At 38.4% G+C, this 26433-nt stretch overlaps 1 protein-coding gene across 1 annotated transcript; it reads right to left on the bottom strand.

Annotated features, from left to right (window-relative positions):
* Positions 1–253: 253 nt before the first annotated feature.
* LOC135481849 (uncharacterized) lies at positions 254–25340 on the bottom strand. Its single transcript, XM_064761588.1, has 21 exons — positions 25280–25340; positions 24419–25036; positions 23413–23473; positions 21037–21166; positions 19677–19792; positions 18703–18753; positions 15769–15898; positions 11398–11525; positions 9625–10518; positions 8203–8239; positions 6772–6827; positions 5991–6074; positions 5432–5510; positions 4944–5035; positions 4550–4628; positions 3664–3920; positions 3118–3196; positions 2041–2132; positions 1527–1590; positions 570–625; positions 254–267 (listed from the first exon to the last, which is right to left on the bottom strand). The coding sequence occupies exons 2-21, from the start codon at positions 24971–24973 to the stop codon at positions 254–256; spliced, it is 3054 nt and encodes a 1017-aa protein (XP_064617658.1). The 5' UTR covers positions 24974–25036; positions 25280–25340.
* Positions 25341–26433: the final 1093 nt, after the last annotated feature.

Below are 26433 nucleotides of genomic sequence, written 5' to 3'. Positions count from 1 at the left end.
AGTTAACTTACATGTACATGCACGTGGAGTGAGTGAGTGAGTGCCTGGGGTTTAATGTCGTACTTACCAATTTTTCAGTTATAAAATGACAAATGAGTCTTTAGAATGCATGTACGTGTAATGTACCTCCCTTTTGCAGGACAGATTTCCACCACCCTTTTATCTAGTGCTACTTCACTGAGCCGGCTTACCAAAAGCAAGTAAGCTGCCCTGCCCGAGCCATTATACTGATACGGGTCAAACAGTCGTTGCACTATCCCCTTCGTGCTGAAAGCCAAGCCAGGAAGTTACAACTTGCTGTTTTAAGATCTTGGGTATGGCTCGACCTAGGATTGACCCTGGATCTACTGTCTCCTGAAGCGGATGCTATACCACCTGTGCTGTCAGGGCCGGTAGATGTACGTGGAGTTAATGCATGTAGATGTACTCTGAGCTGAACAGCAGCACAAAGGACATATATACATAGAGAACCTCTAAATACCCCCAACATCCAAACCACCACAATCACCCTCTTCTTTTTTAACTGACCTCAGTAAGCAAACATAACTAAGATAAGAACATGCACATACCTGTAGTGTTAGAATAGGAGTTCTCAAAAGTACCAGCCTGTCCAGCAGAAATCGAGCTACAACAACACAGAAAACATTTTTATTGATAAAGAATGAATGAATGAATGAATGATTATGGTTTAACGCCACATCGGCAGTATTTCAGCCATATCGTGGCGAGATTATTGATAAAGACAAAACATATCACACTAGAAAGTCTGACCAGTATCTCTGATAACATTCTTATGTTGCTTATATTAGTTTAAGAGTTGCCCCTGTCCTGTTTACTTTTTTACAAGCTAATTGATCTCCCGTCATATTTAGAAAGATAACAAAACAACGATCGCCTATAATTTCATGAAGTTTTCACCACCTAATCACCCTTTTGTATGAACTGTAATACCCATAAATTGTGGGTGATCACTTTAAGAAAAATGAGAAGAATTAATATCAGATTTACTGTTAATCAAATAATTTCATATGATTTTTTATCAACTTGAAACATGTATGCGACAGAATATTTATTTGTTTATTTGACTGCTGTTTAATGCCATATCCACTTACAGGACAGCAAGTTTTATGGATGAAGGAAACAGGAACAGGTGTAAACCACCTAACTTATGAAAATTTCTGACGAACTTTCCCACAAGTAATGTATAGACATCCACACCAAATTAAAGAAAGACTCGTGGTCTTCCAGAACATGGGGCTGCTCGAACAGCCACACAAGCCTTGTTGACTGCTTACCAACCCTAGGAAGAGGGAAATCTACAAATTCCCTGACCAAGGCTACGTTTGCATTACAACCACTCAGCCATGGCCCATTCCCTTGTGATATAACAATTCAGGTATATTCTGTACGACAATATGGTTGCACAATGTTGTTGGCCTTTCCTGTATACACGTTCATGTATGATGGTCAACTATTTCCATTCTCAGGACACCATAGTTTAAGCTGCAGTTAATTGTTATGCTCACCCGTATGGCACAGAACTCTGGGTGCTTTGATCATATCCCCCACTGCTGTAGCCAACATCCCCCGCTGTTAACACACAAAAAAAGACAAATATGTAGAAATATACATGTCAAATGCTAAACAATAACATTCAATAAAAAATTTATTCAAGGCACCAAACATATTCACTTTCAAAACTACAGTAATTGATCTAAAATACACTCGAAAGCAGTGCATTTTTAGCAGGAAATATATGTCACACAATACTTTGGCAGTGAAGCTTATATTTTTTTTCCAGTAGGCTATCACCCTATGATCCATCGTCATATACCGTAATACCGGTCTTTCAAGGTACTCTAGAATTACTATACTAAAAATTCAAGTGAACACTGGAATAAAAAAAAAAAACATGATTTTAAAATTCTCCTATCCATACAAAACACATGTAACTTACTTCTGTATTCTATAACAAACATGAATTTGCTTGGACTTACACGCAGTGTCACCATATTTGCCAAAATGAGAAATGACTTGTACCTCTACTGTTCTGATACCACGTGTTCCCAACCACATCAGATGATGCAGGCTTCACACCAACTACATGTTGATGACCTGAAGAATCCGTACCGCTGTTGTGAGAAAAACATGAGTTTGATACATCAATATCAGCCCAAAGACTATTTCCAAAAGAAAAAAATAGTACCAGACAAGTTCAAAAGCAAAACAAAATAAAGCTGCTATCCAACAGCGTTGCCGGAGTCCACACGACTAGACTTTTACCACTTCTGGTATCCTGAGGTCTTTAAAGTTCATAATAATGGTAAAAAACATGAAAAAAAAATGTTAAGGAATATGCATTGGATACGATAGGTATCGACAGGTTTAGAGGTTTTGGAGAAGATTTTTTTAGCTTATCAATAAAATTCACAATGGACGCTAAATCACGTGACTGGTAAAACAGCAGAAAACGGTTTATGTCATAAGTTCCTTACTAAGACTCCAAAGTTTGGTTTTTCTACCTTTACCAGTTATGGAGATATTGCAATTTTATGACTTGATTAAGAATGATAATATGAATAATTTCAAGAGGTGCCCTGCTAGGATACCAGCTTGGACCCCTAAAAATATCATCAATGACTGCTGTTAGAAGTTAAGAATGAAAGATAACTAAGTATACCCTGGGAAAGAACAGCTTCCAGAATTAAGAAGTTGCCTTAGACTAAAGTCAGATGTACATGCAGTCTTAAATATCAAAGAGTTTTCTGCAGCAAAACTGTGACTTACCTCTGGGATTTTTATTTCAATACTTCCAATTCAGTTGACTTAAAGTTTCATGATAAAATTAAAAAAGTAGTGTTTAAGTCCAATTGGAAGTTCAAGAATAATACAGGAAGTTAAGAGTTTAGTATGATACAAGTCTGACTGATGTATATCAAAGGCTCACTCATGCACAGATAATTAAATTAACCTTAATATTAATGCCAGACTTGCGATCGAAAGTGTGCTGTAGGCTAGAAAGCTCAGGCAAAAAGAGCAAAATATATTTTACTCTTCAGCCTGTTGCTTAATTTCTATGCATAATTAAACTGATAATACAAATAAAAAATTGCATACATCTGCAATGTTGAGTGCTTCAGTGGCTGAGAAGTTGACTGCTCATACCCTCCCATTCCTCCCTTGCTAGCCTCCAAAACTGCAAAATACAACAGCCACAAATATCACCATACAGGTTATAACTCAGAACAATATAACAACATAAAGCCTTTTCCCAAACTCAAACTTTCAACAATTTAAATATTTTACAAGTTTAATACTTCACAGATAAACTGTCACAAGCCAGAAGGGCTGCTTTTAAGGGACAAGGCTGTGGAATGAACATTTTTAACAACACAGATTTCACCAGGTTGCTATCTTAACATCAGCCTTGTTCTGACATCACATAAAACACCAGAAAGGAATTTCCCCTCCCTGGGCTCTCAGATAAGTATCTTCTGCCATCAAGCACATCAAACACCAGAAAGGTATTACACCCAACTGGGTCTTCAGAGAAGTATCTGTCATCAAGCACATCAGATACCAGAAAGGTATTACACCTATTTGGGTTCTAAAACAAGGAACTGTCATCAAGTACATCAGATAACAGAGAGGTATTATACCTACCTGGGTTCTCAGAGTAATATCTGTTCCCAGCCACATCAGAGGTACTGTAACCAACTGGGTTCTCAGAGTAGTATCTGTCCTGAGGCACACTAGACATCGCCAATGTACTGTAACTATCTGGCTGCTCAGAGTAGTATCTGTTTTCAGGCACATCAGAGGTACTGTAACTAGTTGCATTCTCAGAGTAGTATTGTTCTTGGGGCACATCAGACACCAGAGTGGTGCTGGCTGGCTGGCTGGACTGTCCATAACTCATACTATGACAAAAAAGAAGAATGGGTCGGAGAGGGGGGAGGAGGGGTGGGGGAAATAGGTAAATGTATGAGCAAAATTAAGATATATTAAAGAGGAAAACAGATTAACTTTTATCCAGAGTAAAGAAATCGATGAACATGATTTAACTACATATTTGGAGTTTGTGGTGTATATCCAATACTCAAAAATATATGTACATGTATAATAAATAAGGCATAAACACATACATGCAAAACAGCAGTCAGGCTGATAACTAAAATATATTTATTTATTTATCTATTTATTTATTTATTTATTTCATGTTTATATTATTTATATGTTTACGCAGTACTCAAGAATATTTCACTTATATGATGAGGGGAAACCCATGACCAGACGTGGGTTTACTCAAATATAAATATATCTTACCTTTCTTTGCCTGACTTCTAAATGTTACCTTACAGAGGTCAAATTTCTATGCCTTCATACAATAATTGAATTATTCTTTATGCGCTGGTAACCTGCCATATTAAACGATAATCAAGAAGCCTTGCAGTGCTTTTAGATGCATCCATGTCTAAAAGGAAATGTTATCGATACTCTTCCATTGTTACATGTACATGCGATTCTGGTAAAAGGCTTAGGCACACACCTGTACTGAGAGGTATAGGATGGCTGTGGTCTGGATTCCTCAAACCCTCGATGTACACTCTTGAACCCACTGTCTCCACCTTGAACATAAACATTACATGTACATTACACATGAACTAAAGATATCACCTAGGTTTATTTATTTCTTTCATTGGTGTTTTATGTCATACTCAAGAATATTTAACTGCATTTTATTCTGTGAAAAAAAGCTAGTTTTACATACTGTTTTAAATTGTTTCAACAATAAAATGCTTATCTATATTTTTGTATTTTATCGCTTTAAAGAAGGTACAACAGTTAACCCCAAAAGCAAGGCCTGTCAGACCTATCAAATAATTACAGTGCGTGCACTTGGACTATGAAAGCACTTGATAACAACATGAAACCTTGTGTACCTCTGTTGTCTGAGAAGGGCTGGTTTGTTGATCCTGCATAAACACTGGATCTATTGGCTGTTGCATCTCGTTGTCTTACCTTCCTCCGCTTCCTACAGAAGTAATCATTTTTCTTGTAATTGTAATTTTCTTGTAACACTGATACCTGCACACATTTGATTTTTGTTCCATAATCTACCTTTACCTTCATATAATTTTAATAAGAAAATGCAGAATATATGAAATTACAGCACACACGCCTTTCAATGCATTTCACACAAAGTAACAACAGCTTTGGATTCTAACTGAAACATTGTTCTTACCTATACTATTCTTTTAATAGAATTCTTTAACAGAAATTATACCAGCTGGGTATGTGGTTATGGTTACATCAGCACTAGCAGCTACCATTTTGCTGGTGTGCTCAGCTCAAAGGCATCAAAAATGTACTAAACCAAAGAAACACATGAAGAAGTGAAGGAATGGCTACAGGTTAATTGTCTTCTTACCTAGGCTTAGCAGACAAGCTTGAAGGTTTCACATCACTCGGGCCATACCTTCCACTTCTGCCAGAGTAGCTAGCTGCAGCTGTCGAGATAAAGACCAATAATTTGAAAACACCTTTTTTCAAGATTTAATACATGTAGAACTTTTTTAATTTATTCATTTATTTGATTGGTGACGCCAGCCAGCATTGTGGTGTGAGGAAACTGGACAGAGCCTGGGGGAAATTCACGAGCATTTGCAGGTTGCTATCAGACCTCCCCACGTATGGCCCGAGAGGAAGAACTTTTTTAAGTGCAGGAAAAAAAAATTAAGCCTGTCCATGAGTTTGGAACTACTGATACATTTATGAAAACAGATCAAGAAAATCCATCAAATTTCTTACAAGAAAACTTGACAAGATAAGGCAAGGCAATAATATTTTAGACTGTATGCTTCATACTAATTCAATAACGAACATTAGTTTTTGTAACTGTCTTAAAAAAACTGTCTAACCTATATTGCTTACATTTCTTGTTTGAGTTCATATATGTAAACAAATTTCTGAGCAGAGTATTCATGTACCTGAGTGAAAATTTGTCCTGCTACTGACACTGGAATGACTGGTTTGTGGGCCCATGCCACCGCCTGTCATCAGCATATCTCTCCCTGAAGCACACAGATCATATATTTTAAGACTGAGTGGGTTCTTAGGGGTTAACTTATTTTTTCAGTCATAAGATGATGAAGGAGTCCTTAGAGCGTATGTAACGTGCCTCCTTGTTGGAGGACAGATTTCCCCTGCTCTTTTATTTAGTGCTGCTTCACTAAAACGACTTCCCAAAGACAAGTTAGCTGTCCCACTCGAGCCATTATACTGATACGGATCAACCAGTCATTGCACTCTACCTTTAATACTGAACGCCAGGCAAGGAAGCTGCAACTTCCTCTTTTAAAGTCTTAGGTGTGACCCTACCCAGGATTGATCCTGGACCTGCTGCCCCCATATATGCTAAGAACTTACATTGACAATACAGGTGTTCTTAATGGCAAGAATACTGTGACAATCTACACTAATCTCAGAGACACAAATACAATGATTTGTGGGAAAGGATGATTTTCATGCATACAGAACTACATGTATGTGGATGTGAAGAAGTTTATTCTCAATGACTTCTTTATTCACTGAATGAGCCCACTCAAAGTTTTTTACCTTTCTTCTTTTTTTTACCTTTCTCACAGGAGCAAGTTGAGATGTGAGTTACAGATCTGAAGAGTCCATGTACACTGTACATGAATGTTTGTATATTTGTACATGAGCATTGGCGTTTAAGTCAAGAAAACTTTAAATAGAGTATACATGTACCTGAACCAAGGTAGGGCATATTGGTGGGTGAATACCCAAACTGGTTGGCTCTACCACTGAAATAAAGAGATTTGTAACATGAAACAGAGTATTAAGATTGGCGTCTCACCATTATCACATGTGTCCGGTTTATGGGCAGACAGAAACCTGTGAGCCCAAAAATATAAACACAACCCTACAGCAGATACCTAACACACCTTCTGACTTAAGGCTGCAGGGAAAGAAGCAAGAGCTGGATTCAACCAAGCAATCTCATTGGTTGTGGCTTTCTGAGTCCCAGCAAACTGAGCCAGCCATTTAGCCACCTGATACTGCACTTGCCAAAGATGTATACATCTGGCGTTTCACCATTATCACAGGTTTCAGGTTTATGGGCAGACAGAAACCTGTGAGCCAGAAAATATAAACACAACCCTTCAGCAGATACCTAACACACCTTCTGACTTAAGGCTGCAGGGAAAGAAGCAAGAGCTGGATTCAACCAAGCAATCTCATTGGTCGTGGGCTTCTGAGTCCCAGCAAACTGAGCCAGCCATTTAACCACCTGATACTGCACTTGCCAAAGATGTATACATCTGGCGTTTCACCATTATCACAGGTTTCAGGTTTATGGGCAGACAGAAACCTGTGAGCCAGAAAATATAAACACAACCCTTCAGCAGATACCTAACACACCTTCTGACTTAAGGCTGCAGGGAAAGAAGCAAGAGCTGGATTCAACCAAGCAATCTCATTGGTTGTGGGCTTCTGAGTCCCAGCAAACTGAGCCAGCCATTTAACCACCTGATACTGCACTTGCCAAAGATGTATACATCAAGTTTCAAACTTTTCAACTATCAAGGCACTTCCTTCAGTGGAATTTATGCTTATAATTAAGACCAAAATGATGTTAAAAACGATTAGTTTGTGTCATTAAAGATGTTAGTTTCTCTCAGAATGTTTCAGAATATTGGTTGCAGAGGTGGTTGAAAAGGTTGCAGAATTAGGCTACTATGCAGGTGTATACTATTTACGCTATATATAATATTGGCAAGGTCCCATTTTGACAAGTTAACCAATACTATTCATCATTTCCTGAATTCATCAACATCCTGTGATTGTTTCTTTGATTTCTTGTGGAACATGGTTCCAGTTTGACCTGAGGTATATTTAAATGACTTCATTTTCTTTTTCCATGCGCAAAACACTGAAAGATTACAATGAAGAATATACCAATATTACACCGAGTTTGTTCCACCTACAGTTTGTTATGTAAAAATGTACTTTCAGATGGTCAGTAAGGCCTTAAAATGATACTTTCCATACAACACTTAAGTTTTGTTGATAACAAATTAATCAAACTGATTTAAAAACTCTTAAGGTGCATGAATATATCAGAATCTAGCAAAATGTTGTCCCTTGAAAAATGCACTATATACAGTATGTACTGACCTGTCTATATTCATGCCAGCCATTCCACCACCTGTGCCTGTGAATAGATCAGAATGATGCTAGTACATCTGTTACACAACCTTGTAGATACTACAAGTTGATCATGGTGTAAAAGTGTCATATTGTAACGAAAAAACAATATTTTATGTTGATTTTCAGACATGGCACAATACAAAGCATCTGAAATTGCAAAGATTATACACATATATTCTCTGAACTTTACTTATGAAGCAATAAGATTTTAATGTCATGCAACAGTCACAAATTCTACTAGATCTATTGTTTTAGAATAATTTCTATTGATGTTCCAATTTATTTTTTTATTTTCTTCATTGTAATGCTCTGTGCAAGAATTTCTGACTTATAAAATGTAGTGTATTGGTGGAGTAAACCAGAGGGAGGCCATGGGAAACCTTTTCTGGTATCTGACATGCAGTCTAACTTAAAGACTTCAGCTAAGGTCAAACAATGTTATGATCAAGGACCAGTAATTTTCTGAGAGAACTGTACTTGACAATTTATTTCGTTGTTCTGTAACGACATACTCATGAATTTTTCACATAAATAACAACAGCTACATATATGGATGAAGGGAAGAGAGTTGCCAAGTTAGAATTTCCTTAAAATCAGAGTGTAGGACTCTAGGACTATACACACTGTAGCTCCCCAACAAACTGCTCCTTATTAGGAGAGCTATAGCTCATCTTAGGTGAGGAGTTGGTTACAATCAAGTCATGTAAAGTGTTTGAAGATTTCTAATTTACTGAACAAATTCACTTGTATTTGTGCTATGGGCAACATTTCCGTGATGGTGCCAACATGTCAGTCTCAGATTTACTTAATGTTAAAACTTGTATGATGTGACATCTTTGGAGATTCACATTTTCCAAAGTCACAGACACTGCAGCAGAGATTGCGGAGATGTTCGCATAATTCCAAACTGATGCATAGCGATCAAAAACTGTTAAACATGGATCCAACACACAAACTGGACTGCCATCTGCGTTGAGAACTGTTACTGCCAATGAGCAGAAGTTTCTTATTTCTGCTGGCCAATCAAAGCTCGCTTCACATGGCCCGCTAGGTAACAGTTTCCCACTGACAACACCGAGCCAACAACACAGCACATCCGTTTTCAAAATGAAAGTAATCCCTGAGTGAATGGCCAAGACACGCACAGTTTCATGCCAATAAAGGATATTTTCATATGGGATTTGGCCGAGCGATTGCTCGCCTTTCATTGAAAGGACTGACCCACTTCAGGCATAATGTTAAAACACTGACGAATGGACACCAAAAATTGGAAAGACTCATGTCCGGATGTTTCAAGGTGAAGATCAGCCCCTTAGCTCTTAAGTTTTTGCAAGAAACATACTAACAGTTGGGAGAGACACACATGTAATACAGCACTTGTCTACTTACCTATATTTGCCATGTTTCCTATGGTCTGAAGTGCCTGGGCTGTGACCAGACTTTTCAGGCTCTGTAAGAGACCAGGATTTACATTACTTAGACCCAAAGCTTGAAGACCACTTGCTGTCATAGCCCCCAGCATTTCTGGGGTCTGAGTGCTGCTCCTCTGGCCTCTCCTATCTGAAGTCCATGACCCACGATTCCACTGAAATTCTTCTCTTGGATGCAACTGTCTGTTTCTTGATCCCTGCCCTGGGCTTAGTTTTCCAGCGTATAGTTGTGCTTGAGTCTGCCCAGATAGGCTATTTCTGTCTCTTCGTCTGTCACCTCTTTTCTGTCTGCGTGTAGACTTTGCAACAGTCAGTGATTTCTCAGAGTCATTCTGACGACCTAGGCGCTGCTTTTTTGGACTTCCTTCCACAGAGTCCTTACGCTGTCGTTTTCCACTATTCACCTGGCTGCTTGGTGACTGTGTAGTTTGTTGATTTTTTTCCCTTTGCTTATTCTGTTGCTTATTTTGCTGCTGTGTAACCTGCTGTTTATTTTCCTGCGGTGTATTTTGTTGCTGTTTATTTTGTGGCAATTTCTTCTCCTGTTGCCGTGCATTCTGTTGCTGTTTATTCTGTGGCAATTTCTTCTCCCGCTGCAGTGTATTCTGTTGCTGTTTATTTTGTGGCAATTTCTTCTCCTGCTGCTTTTTCTGTTCCTGTTTATTTTGTGGCAGTTTCTTCTCCTGCTGATTATTTTGTAGCTGTTCACCTTTTTCTTCTCTGACTGTTATGTTCTTTTCTGATTCAAAAGTCAATGTCTGACCTTCAGTTTCTTTCTTTCCGGTCACAGATTTGTTGTTTTCACTGTTGGACGTGGCTTTATGAGTTGATGATGATGTCTCCGTCTTTTGATCTGTTCAAGAAAATAAGCGCAGAAAAGTGAATAATTGATCACAAGATAAAATATGCTAAGTACTGTCATATCAACATGAACTAATTCAATCAAAAAAATCATCTTTGAGAAATGATGGACAGCTATTCAGCAATCTATTCATTCAATCATTGAATTAACTTTACGTCAGAATAAAGAGTAGTTTTATTATATATATCAATGATCAGGAGAGTAGAGCCTGTGTTAACAGGCATTATCAGATACCTGACAAAACTGCTCACACGGCCACACAGCATCCAGAGTCCAGGGTTTACATGTGTATTTAAGCCTCTGCCTACTAGTCAAGGTAACATTGTGATGCACTCAGTCTGTCATCAGTCAACCAGAAAAATATTTCGCATGCATTGTTGCAGTATGTCTAACCATTACTGCCCTCATATCCCAATATGTGCAGTCTCAGATGGTTCCGGCAGTATCTTACCATTTCTGCTCTCATATCCAACTATGTGTAGTCTTAGGAGGTCCCTGAGGAATGTATTACCATTTACAATGTATGCCCTCATATCCTACTATGTGCAGTCTCAGGTGGTTCCAGCAGAATGTCTTACCACTTATGCCCTCATATACCACAATGTGTAGTAGATGGTTCCTGCAGAATGTCTTTACCATTTATGCTCTCATATCCTACTATGTGTAGTCTCAGGCGGTTCCGGCAGTAACTTACCATTTATGCTCTCATATCATTCCATGTGTAGTCTCTGGCGGTTCCGGCAGTAACTTACATTTTATGCTCTCATATCTTTCTATGTGTAGTCCCAGGCGGTTCCAGCAGTAACATACCATTTATGTTTACATATCATTCTATGTGTAGTCTCAGGTGGTTCCTACAGAATGTCTTACCATTTATACCCTCATACCCCACTACATGCAGTCTCAGACGGTTGTCTCCGATGAAAGCAGCATATTGTTTGTTCTTTCGTACTACAGCTCTCGCTTCCTGACAACTGGCATATTCCAGAATACCATACCTGGGAAGGAGAAAACAAACACATCTTACTAGCTGTTCATATCAATTCAAGCAAATGTACTACTGGTACTCACTTTATGGATCTGTAAACATCTCACATTTTATTTGGAAAATGGCTTCATTCAATTCACAGTTGCTTTTAGTATCGCCAGCATTACAAAATTCTTCAAAATTTTTCAGTTTCAACAGTAATGAATGAAAATGAGACTATATAAAGCTATTTATAGGGTATTCAGAATAAAGACATCTACATGTACAGTATCATATATAAAATTTACATCAGCAGATAAGTTTATACACATAGTAATGTTATTGGGGTACTTTAAATTTCTTTTTTGAATAAACTTTCTGACAGGCTTCTTATCTTAAAACACTGTCCCTTCTGTTCTACAGCATATTCTCAATTTAAACATTCTAGACAATTGAGTTCTCCGTGACAAATTCAAAAAGGAGACAAGGTAGAAAAGAATAACAAGGCAATTTATATCCTTTACACATCAGTAAATTTTTATGAACATGATGAAAATAATCATGTATGAATCACTAATTGACAAATATTTATCGCAGTTCATTCATTTCACACAAGAACAGCTTATGAAAAACACCTGCTCAAAATCAAAATTTATAAAAAAATTTATATTCAGCATTAATCTTGGCTTTATTAGGTGTAAATGTTCTACAGTTTACAAGGTTAATGAATGAGTAGTGTAACTATGTAAAATGAAAAGCTCCCTTTGTCTTCTCAGTTTAGCCCATTACATGTATTTTTCCACCATCAGGAGAAATATCAAAAGCCAAATCAATCTGGCTAACATCTAAATATACATGTGCTGCAGTTGAACTGCAGACCTAGAGGATAATACTCTGCGCATGATCAGTAGCCAGTTGTTGTATTAAACGTTAAGCCAGGCTTAAATCCAGTCTTGGCCTAATGCAAAACTAATGGCCTTTTAGTCCAGGCCAAAGTTAATACCAGACTTAACTGCTAATACACTTTGGAACAACTGGGCCCTGTACACTGAAAATCCCAAGCTTATGCTTTATGTAGTAATGAACCTCATTTCATTTAAGGAAAATAGAGTAAAAGTTTTATTTTCTACTATCAACTCTGACAAAAACATTGCCCTGCAGAGGACCACAATGGGTTGTATCTAGGACACACATCGTGCAGTTGATTGGACTACAGTGTTACATGAAAAGTGGCATCTGGTGACACCACATACAAATTTCTTCTAATACAAAATTTCAAAGTTTTATTAAACAACCAGTACATATGTACACAATTTCATAATCGTATCCTTTGGAACAAAAAAATGTTTTGATCTTGTATATATGTATGTGCTAAGCTCTTTTCAGTAATATTAAACTATGCACATATTAGTATTGACCCTCCCCGCATATGCAGTGACAGAATTTCACCAAAACTTTACGCTAAAGATATATGCTGTACTATTGGGAGGAAAGTGATCTCCACCAAACTTCATGGAAGACCACGTGTAAACGTCCTTAGGAACGCTGCTGTATGTGTATTGTTACAATGGCCCAGACAGCAGTGGGGGGTGGGCATTGGGGTGGGGGGGTAGGGGCAGGAGATTCTTGAAAATTTCCTGTCCAAGGTTGGGAATGAAACCAAATATCGTGTCACAAGGGACTGAAAGATTTTCGTCTTCATTTAAGATGTACTTGTGCATCTCCTGGAAATATTTCCCCGACCATTTTATGGTTTTCGGGACTTGAATATGTCACCTGCAGCGAGAGTTTTCCGGACTTGGTGGCATAATACAGCCAAGTCCAGGCTGTTTATCAGTAACTGAAGCATGCAAAATCCAGTCATGTTCGATGACCAACCAGTGCCTGAGAATCCTTCTTGATTTATGTGGCAGTGACACTTTCACATGGCAGTGACACTTTCACATGTATACCCTCATCATGTATGCAGCTGTGGGTAACACACTCTTCAGCTAAGATCCTATTTTCTAAATCATGTCTGGGATAGCACAGTTCAACCAACTGGCCCCACACTAAAGGGTACAAACAGGCCAGCCAGACAACATGGCGATGAGCATCTCACTGATGAAAAGCCCTGAAATGACAAGTCGATGATCGAAGATTTATCAGTGTTACCGTCCACTCATTGCCTGGTGGTTACTGAGGGAAGTATTGGTACTGTGATAACTTTCCATTAACTCCCTGGTCCCCAGTGGATTTAGTGCCACTGTCTCCACTGAGTCTGATGTTGATGGAGTCAGCAGTCTGTGTTCAAGCGTCTCAGCTCATCTGACTTGATGCCAATTCCTGAACATTGGAACATCGCTGAGTCTGCCACAAGCGGGAGACTGGTCAACAACTGAAATGCAGTTGCACCCCACCCCTCCCTATGATTCCTGAAGAGACCACCTTCTAGTCAGGAAAGACACATATGGTGTATATCCAGGAGACTGACCACATGGCAACCCCTCATACAAAACTGTTCTTTTCTGGAGTTTGTGTGCTGAGTTACAAACTACATGCACACCTTATGGTAGAGTCAAAGCTATTTCCAATGATCCTTTTGAATCCATGCATTCCCAGAAGTACAGGCATGTCATTTTTCGTTCCTTCACATGTGGACTGCCTTAGCCCACCTTCTTGGTGAGTTTTACACAGTTTACCTTCATAATAATTCCATATTTTTTCCACTACTGATAACACAACAGTGGAAAATGGATGTGGTGTACAGCTCACATAGGCACATGAAGTTTAACCACCTGCTTTGTACCCAGAGTAAATTTTTAGCTTTGGCTGAACTATGTACATGTAAGTTTTTGCTCATTAAAATACAACTGATTCCTGGTACCACATAGGTCAACAAGAATACCCATATTTTTGGATGTTCACATTTAGCCTTTAAGACATGTCAGGGAGAGGTGTGACTTGGCCAGTTTCTCCTTAAACCACAGACATGTTAGGCAGAATGTCACTCATTCTAGTACATAATTTGCCGCTAGCTTCTGATGGTGCTGTATTGACAGGATGAAACAATGAGAGACGGACCCAGCCAGAGCCTTGATTTGAATAGCTGGAACCTTCAGGGGCTCCTGAAAAGGCAAACACATATCATAGGCGTCCTCTTGAAAATGCTGTGGTCTTCCCTCCACACATGGCCACTGCCTGGCACAATTGGTCTCTGGCTAAGGTACATGTAGATGGAAGACATTTTTCAGTTCTTGATGTTTCTCCATGTGCCATGTTCACATGGATATATCAAAGATATGATCCCTTGGTCCCAGCAGCTGAAGTATTGTTCTGCCTTATATTTTTGCTTGCTTCGACCTAGATACTGGTATTCTGGTCATACATGCTTGAACACGGTGAGTGCCATATTCTATCAGACCTTTATACACTCCTGCACAAATCTTCAGGTATGAAATGCCATCTTTCATACATGTACAATGATGAACATGTTCTCACACAAGAATGGCACCAAAAACCCCTTAAGCTTTGATGCAGAACATTCATGGTAGCATGTAAACTTACCTTGAAACTGTGAATCACACAGACACCATTGATACCATAGATGTTAATTGATACCATATGTTTGTTGACACCAAAGTTACCTGTACAACGTAACAGAAGCAAACTACACATACATTTATATCATATAAAAGGCCTTTGAATTTGAGGCGTGTTATCACACTCCCACGTCTTCACACTCCACAAACAACCTCCGGTGTGCTAACAACACATGCCTGACATAATCAAGACTCTGGAGAGTACGAATTTAGGTAAATCTCACTCCTTGTCTTCTGTGGGGGGTCTGATAATCATCACACGCCTGCTCATAAAGCAAAAGGCCCAATACATATCTAGCCACATTATTACACTCTAGCCACAAATGGGTATGAACATCAGTGTTGACATGTGGCTTCAAGTGTAGAACAGTACATGGATGTAGCTAAAAGGTAAGGGTGGGCAGGGTACAGGCAGAAACCACCAATATATCTTCTAGACACCAGCAGAAATACACTTTACTGCAGATGGCTAGGGACCAGTGAGGAGGAGCCACACTTGACAGGCTGAAGACAACCTGTGTCTAGCATGTCTGATAACTAGCCCAGCAAGGAAGATACCAAAACATGGGGGTAACATGACAACAGCAAACCAGTGTACATGTACTCAGGAAGCCAGTCTTCCCAGTGGCTAGCTTCAGAGAAGACAAGCCTAGGTCAAGGACAGGCTACAAACAGATGCTGAATGTGATTTACCCCTGGATGGTGCCCGTGCTCTTTTGGGGCAGCTGGATACTCGTGGCTGTCGGGAAGAGAGCCTTCAGCATATTCTCACACGCATAGGAGGGTAAGTTATTGACAAATACCGACACAGGCTCAGGATCATCTGCAAAACAATCACAATCCATTTCTGGCATGAATACACGTACATGCATATAGTTACATCGGTCTTACATTGCGCAGTGGCTGTACAATCCAGCAGTAACCTGCCATACACAGCAGCAACCCAGCTGAACCCATCGCAGACGAGGGATATATGCCCATGGTTACCGATATGGTAATTTACTGCACCCATTTCAAAAATACTTGAAATGCACTCCACTGTACCTATATGTATTTACATGTCCAAAATAGGGCCAACTTCAGTGCCACTTCCCATGACTTCAATCAAAAACAGATTTCACGCTGATCCATGATGGAACCAGTATTCCCGTGTATCCATGTCAGATGAACAAACACAAACTGGGTGTATTGTGGAGCAATTACCTGTGCATTGCTATACTGAACATTGCCTGTTCAAAGTATCGAGCCACTGCACAAAATCAAAGGATAACAAATTTTTTTAATCCATTGCTAAATGGCACCCAAACCATCACCAGCAGAAGAAGATGAGGATGTGTTTAATTCATTTATCTGACTGTTTGAACACAAAACTCAGGTAGTATTTTCTCAAGTGGTGGTGGCTAGTTCTACAGGTAAGGGGAAACCAGAGTGCTCGGAGTAAACCACCAACCTTTGGTGAGTTAGAAGTAAATTCTTCCAATGTGACATGGGTCAAATTGGTAGAAGTCAAGTATTCTCCAGCAGACTTCATGTAAGATCACACAGGAGAGCATCTTCTACTACCTATGGCCACCAATGCCCTGGCAACATTGGCATTCTTTGTTCAAGAACTGGATTTTACCCACCTGCCATATAATGAAAGGCAAGCATCTTGAATATAGCAACTCGGCCACAACCTACTCCCCAGTAAGAAAATGAAATTTTACACACATGTAGGCTAGAATGCACATTTTTTCATGTAAAAGGAATGAATTCATATGGCCCTCACCCCCCCCCCCCCCCACCAAAAATCACATGAACTACTAATAGTAAAAGTATTCTAGAGAAAGAGAGAAAAATATAACAGAAGAAAAACAATTATGGTATTATTTTGCTAAATAGGGTGTCTTTCATCTAGACCTGATCAGATCAATGAAATTCAGATCTAAAATCATTCTGAGACTGATCATGTTCATCCTATCCTGATGACAGAATGACACACATATCATCTGAACAATGAAAAAGTTTCCTGAATTTGTGTGGAATTTCTTGTGCATGCAATAAAACATGTGAATACATAGAAAAATAGAAGACTTTTATCACAGGATAAGCATGAAACCTTTTTTTTTGTTGTTGTCTTCTAGCAAATAGTTTTGATGCTTACAAACTGGAGTTACATGCCTATGATATAAGTTCGTTAATTACAACACTGAGGAGACCACTGCACATGTACATTGAACCTAATATGAAGACAGAATTGGGAATATTACAGAGATATATATGAAAAAAGACAGTGAGAAACCTTCAAAAAATGTCCTTACTTTCTGTATGAAGATCAGAAAATGACTTCATCATCACTTCATTTACAATGGGACCTAAGCAATAGTTTAGCCATTCCCCAAAAATCTTTCATCATGTTCCATGACACCACTAATTAGACCATATCCAATAGAAAGAAACCAGATGATGCCCTAGGTTTTCATGAAACCAACTAGTCCCCTGCTCATCATCACTCCCCAGCCCCATCCACACCCACTGCTTTCTCCCTCTCGCTGGTTGAATACTCAGAAATTCACACAGAAATATATGTGGTCTTAACCTGCTTGTCAATACTCAAACAAGGAAAATTGTGAATGTCCAATTTTCACTGTTATAAGTCAATTAGTGTTCTGTTTGTGAAAAATCTCGCTCACAATGTAACAGTGATACACATAGAAATTTGAAGCAAGCCTGTCATCTGTATTCAAATAATCATGGTGAAAAAAAATGTGTGTTTTTTGAATGATCACCTAACTTTACAAGCTTTGGGCAAATCTTGACAACAACATTGGATGTCTGCTACATTCCCATTTGGGACAAAAATATTTTATACCTGTACCTACACAAATTTGGAGATACAATAAATTTTGCTTAACATATATAAGAACTGCTCATAAACATGTACAAACGTCCTTATGTCCATATGGATTTTCCATGAAATGCCAACATACCAGGTTCAAATGGACCTTCAGTGATCGCTCTGACTTATGTACACACTGAAATGGTCAGACAGATTTCCCAGGGACAGATATACCTGTTTAGACAGACTCTCAATGAGCTGCTCATATACAAACTCAAGTATTCAGACAGCTTCTCATGGCAATGCTCACGTGTACATGAATATACAAACTCAAATCTTTAGAAGGATTCTATTAATAAAAAGGGCTTCTCTTACATGTATAAAGACTTCTATGTTTGTATAGATTCCACTAGGACCAGTAATACACTACAGAAAGTCAAATGTTCACAGAAATTTTCTTAGGTCTACTCATACACACGTATAAAACCAAACATTCATAGAATACACAAAATATGCAACAATTTGTGACCGTCTACAAGATATGAGATGTAAAATTAAGTTCCTGTAAATAAATCTATTATGGTTGTTACCAGTACAATTGAAACAAATATTTGAACATACATTAGTACGTGTGAATCTAAACCACTCTGCCTATTTGGGGATGCCTATCTGTGTACAATGTACATGTAGCTGTAGATGTGCAAGTTTATATGATGAACAACAATTCTTAACCATAATTCTGATCTGTCAATAAAAATAGAAGCCACTGTTTTAAACAATGATAGGTCTTAAATCTAGTCAAAACTTACCAGCAGGCTTACGTTTCTTCTGAATGTACTTAAATTCAGCTTTTAAAAGGTCTGTGAAAATGAGAAACAAACCAAAAAAGTATATCATTTATTTCACTACATGCATATGTACACATATATACACATACATATATACAATATACATAAAAATGGCAGCAAGGCTCCAAAGAGCTCATCTGTGAATGAAAAAATTGAGCAATACATGCATATACAGTACTTTTTGAGATACCATCTTATAGATGACCTTTCATAAATTATATTCTCAACTGACATGAATTTGGTAAACTTACACATACCTGAATATTTCATTTATTTCTTTGATTCTTGTTTAACAAATACTCAAAAACTTTTCCCTTATAAAATAAAATTAGTGTTATTGGTGGAGAAAACTGGAGAGCCCTGGGTAAACCATCAACCACTGGCAATTTACTGACAGACTTTTCTCACATATGATGCAGATCGGTGAATTCCTTGTCCAAGGCCAGTTATGAACTGCACTTCATGTGTCCCAAAGATTGAAAAGCTAACACCTCCAACCATTAGATATAGAAACATCCCTCTCATGCAATATTGTGTTTTACATGCATATAAAACTTGAGCTCAATACATTCTGGACTTTATTATATACTACTCGTAACTTTTACCATAACACTGATTCTAAATCACACAAAGCTTGGTCAAGAATTTTGTAATTTAGTTATTTACTTCATTGGTGTTTTACGCCATACTCAAGATCATAAGGTCATAACTTTGCACACAGGGCATTATCCACCTTGCGTTATTATCCTTCTCACACATGCACAATTTGACCTCAATGCATGCCCTACTTCTTGAGATAGCCCCCTTAACATTCACATTAACGTTCCTCAAGGCATGACGTTAGCTCCTGTTGTATTCTGTACAGGCAAGCCAGAATAGAGAGCTCACATGTAAACGCGAGTTCCAAAAGCAGACTAAACATCATATCACCTCACCTCTATGAATACTTTTCTTCAGAATTGCCTGACTGCCATCTCTCAGTTTGTATTTCCCCAGCTCCTTCTTGGCATCCTCCATGTTTTCAAAGGTTGGGTACCTGACATACAATATCCTGAAATAAAAAGAGAACTAAACACAATAAGCAACAAGTGACATGCAATTTATACCTTATCTGAAACGGTACAAATTTAAATTGTCTGAAGTGGGGATGGGCTGTGGTGTGGGAATACTTAATATTTGTAATGAAAAATACATACATTTTCCATAAATAATTATGCATTGCTTCTCTATTTTTGATGAGCTACCAGTACTTCTTGAAAATTTCATGTTAAAATTATATGAAGGAAACTTTACCGAGTTTAACACTGGTGAACTGGTTAAGAATAGATCAACTGTGCAGAACGCATGTAAGACCACATAGGAGACATGACCTCCTACCTAGTCATATCACCCTGAGACTAGATCGACCAGTGCCAGGTTAAATTTCTCTTTTAAATACTGAGCGCCCAGCAAGGTGGTAAGAAGTTTACTGATCGGTCTTCACATCCTCCTCTTCCTGATATAGACACCGTATCCACTGTGTCTCTGCAGCCTGTTGTCATGCATTTCAGAGTACAACATTATTTGTGGCTACATGTAATGTGTTCTAGCATGATGTCACATCAGGCAGAAGTGGGCACCAGCAAAAAATCTTGTCTTCACTGATACTTTCCTTACAATCAGTCAAGGTAACTCCCTGCAAACTGGTTACATTTTGAGAATGCAATGCCGATTATCTTCATCTAGACTGCTTAACTTTTATTTAAAACAGTTACACAAAGGGTTGAGAAATTGAGTACTTCACAGTATGATACTAAATATAAACAACAAAGTTTTACTCTCGAAATTACATGTACTCTTTCTTACTTAGTATAAGACGAGTTTAGCCATGTAATAAGATGAAAACACATGTTAGTTTCTTTAATGTTAAGCATATGTGCTATATATGTTGCATATATGTTGATTCAGCATGACAAGCATGGTATTCTATACATAGGATAACAAAAGGTACAAAAGGGGTGTCATGACAATTTAATGCAACAACCTTGGGAGTGTCAGAATTCTTCCACAAGTAAGTTTCTCATTCTGTCAGACAAGTTCCATTGATCTTAGAAAGGTGTTCTCAGGTTTATTTGGAGGGTAGGCATGGTAGGATGATATCCAGTATGCAAGTTTCAGAGCCAAAAGTATCATTTCATAACTTTTAGTAGCATTTTTGGGGGGCAAAGTTTTATTGTACATGTGTATGAAATAATTTGAATGTTCTATGTTCAAATGACAGAGCTCTGCCAACATTTACAACAAACATATACCTACCCTTGTTTATCACTTTCATCTTCTCCAATAAATCTTGCTGAGAAAAATTTGGACTTATTCATAAAAGCCCTAATATTCTCATGCTGCAGATCTTCAAGTTGAAGGGGATAAAGCTTTAAGCACAAAGGAACTGTACAACAAACAGAAAGGTCAACATGAATATAAACAAGGAAAACAAAACCAATGTATATCCAGATGAATGATCAGTGCGATGTTAAACAGGACCTAAAAATGAAATTTGATTCAACCTTACATGGTCAACTCTAAACGAGTGTTAGCTAATTATTACCTCACCAGGAGCTGATTCCGCAATGCCATTTCTGACATTTTCTGTCAAAATTTGAAATACGATCTTAAAGCTTATTTTGGGGCTTAGGAATTAAAACTTTGTCCACCTGCTCAATGTTATCTGAAGAAGAAAGTGTCAGAATTTCAGTTTTCAGTACCAAAAACTAAGCATAATGAATAGTTTGAAATTTTGACTTGTCAGAAATGGTTTTATTATTTATTTATTTGATTGGTGTTTTACATCATCCTCAAAATATGTGCCAGTGGCCAGCATTATGGTGGGAGAAAACCTGGCAGTGCCCAGGGGAATCCCATGACCATCCGCAGGTTGCTGACAGATCCTTCCTCATACAGCTGGAGTGGAAGCTAGGCTTGAACTCACAGCAATCACATTGGTGGGAGGCTCCTGGGTCATTGCGCCATGCTGGCGTGCTAACCCCCTAAAATCTCTTAGTGGAATGGCCTTTGTTCTTTAATACCACAAACATGTAATATTTTTACTTTCTAAAACTGACAATAAAAACTACCCCATTATCAGTTTTTATTTTATTTTTATTTGATTGGTGTTTTATGCTGTACTCAAGAATATTTCACTTATACGACGGCGGCCAGGAAACCGGGCAGAGCCTGGGGGAAATCCACAACCATCCGCAGGTCGCTGGCAGACCTTCCCACGTACGGCCGGAGAGGAAGCCAGCATGAGCTGGACTTGAACTCACAGCGACCGCATTGGTGAGAGACTCCTGGGTCATTATGCTGCGCTAGCGCACAAACTGACTGAGCCACCGAGGCCCCTCCCCATTATCAGTTGAGTGTGATACACTGGTCCCGAGTATCTCTTTCTATGCTACTCGGAAGTTTGAGTCAATCTGTTTTGATATTGGTATGCTATACTTACAACAAGAAAAAACAAATGGTTTTGATCTGATCAAGAATAGCTCACTTATACGATGCGGAAAATGGTTTTGTATATTGATTATTAGTAATACAGGGTAAAAAATAAGAAAATATGATCAGGGGCCACTTATCAATTCTGTCTTGACAGATGATCAGCAACCTCCAGAGTTCAGCTGTCAAACTTCCATCAAACAACAAATATCTTCCATAAAGCAATTCTATCACCACCCTGCTAGTTTCTGTTTTAAATGGAACTCACAAAGCTCCTTCCTGCCTGTATTAAGACAGTCCAAAGCTGTGAACTCTTTTCTTCTTTCCTTTATTATGTCACAATTATCAGTGTATTTATTTATTTATTTATTTGATTGGTGTTTATGCCATACTCAAGAATACAATTATCAGTCTAGGTGTGCTCATAAAACATATATGAAGTATACACGCACTGCAACGTCATAGAAGAAAACGATATGGTCTACTGTCATTTGAACCATCTGTGTAGCTCGTCCTCGAGTCTCCCATTGTAATGAATATAAAGGAAAATGCAATCAATCTTCATTGACACTGCCCACAGTGATAAAAAGTTGAAAGGGGCATGCCAAAACGAAACTGTCTTCAACACTTTTCTGTTTCGGAGGTTCATATGGTATTAGGAATCAGGATTCATCTGTACCACATTTATTCTGCTGCAAGTGATTCAAATGCGCATGTCATGTAAAAATTTCTTTTACTACGGATTCTTTCAACAGGACTTGACGTTTACGGTTAATGCTTGGTTCCGCTGTTGTTGTAACTTTAAATCCACACTGTGGCAAGTTTAATATCCTTGCTTGAATGTCAGGAAAAATAAACAAACATTGCTGAAACTTAACTCGCCAGAATGGCGCCCGAGAGAACAAAAGGTATTCGCCATAATTGTTCCTACATACGCAACTGGTAAGTCGCAACCGCTTATATTTCCCCGTGCAATATACATGAAGATCAGATGTCATGCATTTCAGCATAATATACATGAAGATCAGATGTCATGCATTTCAGCATAATGAGTGACATATAAAGTATGAACAGCAAACTAAATAACAAATGCCAAATGACAAAATACAATAAATTAGTGGGTCTCTTAACTTTTCACCTGTTACATATGGTCATTTCTGCATAAGGAATTGATTAAATACTCATCAGGAAATAACTTGCCTTTGGGGTTGCCCTTTTTTGTACCAGTAGTTGGATCTGTTGGTTTGCTTTCTTGCCTCTCCTATCAAACAAATACACGATAAAATGAAAAAATATCAATATACTTTGCAAATATCAGTTATTAAGGCAAGTCTACGTATTAAAAAAGGAAATCAATTTGCATTGCAACACAAAAACAAGCCTTCCCTAGCACAATCCAACCTACCTGGTCTAGCCCCACCTGCACCTAGGAAAGGTTCTACCTCTACCTAACCACGTGATCTTTTCCTTTGGTGTCGCTGGTTGTGTAATACCTTTCAGCCAGGTAAACATTCACAAACCCATTCCAAATTATAGTTCATTTCCCTCACAAAATACCGTTAAGTGTCATTCAGAATAGAATTCTCTTGTGTAATGTGTTTCAACAACAACGTCAATCTGATATGATCTTTTCTTATGTTTTTAATCTGAAAGCACACCTAGGCTATGACATACAGGCCTGATGACAGTAAGAAAAATCATTTTCTATATCCTTAGCCACTTTCTCAGGAAGTTACTTACTTCAGGAAAGGCTGTGTATTTAGATCAGATATAGAGGTACTTGCAAAAACATTTTTTTTCTCAATGCCGCCCCACCCCACCCCCACCCCTCCACCCCAGCACGTTTCTATGTGGCTAGGTAAGAGAGCCTCACTTTCGTATCCTTTACTTCCCAACTATGACAGGAAGTGCACCAAAAAAGAAGAGAGTTAACAAAGTTTAACCCAAATTTATGGTTACAGTATGTGAATCTAAAGTGAACTGAACATGGTAAATGCAGTAATACATATATGCAGACTACTGATCTTTAATTTTGGCCAGTTTTTGTGAGTGATGTACAACCTACCTCTACAGACAAATATTACCAACATATTATAAACATAACTCATTAATTTGATTATCTTATTACTTCCTATCCAACAGTGCAAACTTCCATGAATTCATTCTATTTTTTTACAAAATTTGAGAAATGAAATTTATACCATACCATGTCCTCTCCTGGTACTTCATCAAGAACTGTAAACTCTCTCAATGCCAAGGCTGTATCCTCATCTGGATCCTCATCTTTGGCCTCCACAGCATTGTCTTCATCTTCAGCGTTGTCCGCACTGACCACGTCTTTGGTATTGTCCACATCTTTGTTATTGTCCACATTGGCCTCATCTTGCGCACTGTCCACATGACGCACATTGTTTCCATCTTCACCAATAGAAGTGGAATGCTCAGCATCTTCAGTCATCATTTCAGTCTCCTCACCAGTTTCTTCAATCTCCGCATTTCCACTATCTTCTACACATTCTGCTTCAGTACCTTCACCTTCACCCACTTCCTCACATTCTTCATGTTGCATTTCTTTGCTTGGATCGTTCACATCCATGTTGCTGCCTTCTCCCTCCTCACCAATCTCATCCACCTTTTCACATTCCACACCTTCAGCATGATCATTTAGAATTTCATCTTCATCAAGAACTGCATCACCACTCTCTTCCTCTTCTGTAACCTCTATTGTATGCTCTACACTGTCTTCATCCTTTGTTGCCATCTTGGAAGGTTAACTGACTTACCCCACACTAAAGGCTATCCAGTATTCACTCAAGCCCAAGATCTAGAACATAAAGCAGAACACAATCACATTAAATGATCAAATTAATACAAACGAAAGTGGGTGTTCAATCGTCTTCAGCTTAACTAAAGCTCACTGAGGGTCCAGTTATCGTTCCGAGAGCGACCTGACATTTTACATCGTGTTGCTGATTCTGTCACAATATGCATTAATATTCAATACACACACGTACTTCTACCTTGATAAAAAAAACACAGTATTCCATATAACTTCAATTAACCAAACCTAATTCGTTAAAAGCGCCCTAAAACCTTTAGTTTCCGGTCTTGTCTGCGGACAAATTGTACTCCGGATATGACATCACGTACAAACACCCTTGAACGAAGCGCATGCCCACACCATTGCATTAAACCACATACCCACGTGCGCCCAGTGTCTGGGAAAGACTCGATAAAAACATTTATTCTTCTGTGTCATCCTCTTCTTGAAAAAAAGCTTAACAATATACTGGTTATAGGCCTATGTCTATGTCGAGGAATTGTTGCAGGAGTCAAACTATGGCCCTGGTGGGATCCAATGACATAACGATAGGCCTACATGAATTAGGCCTACACAGGCCGATGGAGTGCAATTCATTCCGTATTTAAAAGAAAAAAAAAAAAACTTTTGAAACATTTTCAAAGCTTCAAACCTGATTTTGAAAGCTTTACAACTGATTTAAGTTTTAAAGCATTGAAAATAGTGTAGGCTTACATTTGCTTTAGAAATGTGACGTAGGGCTACTATAACAGAAGTGTCCGTGAGATATACCCTACAGACTGCTTCTGAAGAAAGCAGAAACTGAGATCGCCACTTTTGAAGAGGCCAAGGTGTAGTTTAGGCCCACTGTACTGCAAAGCCCAAGAACGTTAAAAACATGAGCGAAGAGGTCTTTATCGTATTATTAATCCCCAGTAAGCCTGCAAATGATTTTGAGACTCTGATGTCATTTTGAAAGCATTGAAAAAGAATTTTAAAGCTTAAAAAAACGACTATTTTCAAACCTTTAAAAATCATTTTCAAAGCTTTAAAAATATATTAGGGTTTTGATGATGGATTTCCTAAACTGTGTATAGATCTCATATCACATATAGATAATCAATGATTTTAAGCAACCGATATATTACCGGCTATAAGACAAAGTTGATCCAGCGATTTTGCCATCGCTATAGCTGTTCGTTCACACGAACCTAGCAACTAGACCTACTTGTATGTTGTCATCAGGTATAGCTATATATACATTGTTGCACGTTGTGGTCATGGTATGTTTGTTCAAAGATATCTATACAGCGATTGTGACGTGTTTTCATCGCTGCATAATCATGCACGCTTGTTCCCAGTTAGATCTGAAATCTGTTTCATTCTTACCAGCTTAGCTTTCAGAAATACCGATCTGTACT

The sequence above is a fragment of the Liolophura sinensis genome, chromosome 1 (assembly GCF_032854445.1).
Source record: "Liolophura sinensis isolate JHLJ2023 chromosome 1, CUHK_Ljap_v2, whole genome shotgun sequence".
Classification (NCBI taxonomy): Eukaryota; Metazoa; Mollusca; class Polyplacophora; order Chitonida; family Chitonidae; genus Liolophura; species Liolophura sinensis.
The sequence above is the reverse complement of the archived record's forward strand: the minus strand, read 5'-3'. Positions and strand labels throughout refer to the sequence as shown.

Bases quoted from the DNA above. Each gene is read 5' to 3' on its own strand.
- LOC135481849 (XM_064761588.1), bottom strand. From the start codon at position 24,973: ATGGCAACAAAGGATGAAGACAGTGTAGAGCATACAATAGAGGTTACA. The intron at 19,793-21,036 runs GTAGGTATATGT...TTTTTATTTCAG, and splicing joins GATGAAAGTGATAAACAAGG to GATATTGTATGTCAGGTACC. The intron at 6,828-8,202 runs GTCAGTACATAC...TCTTTATTTCAG, and splicing joins GCTGGCATGAATATAGACAG to TGGTAGAGCCAACCAGTTTG.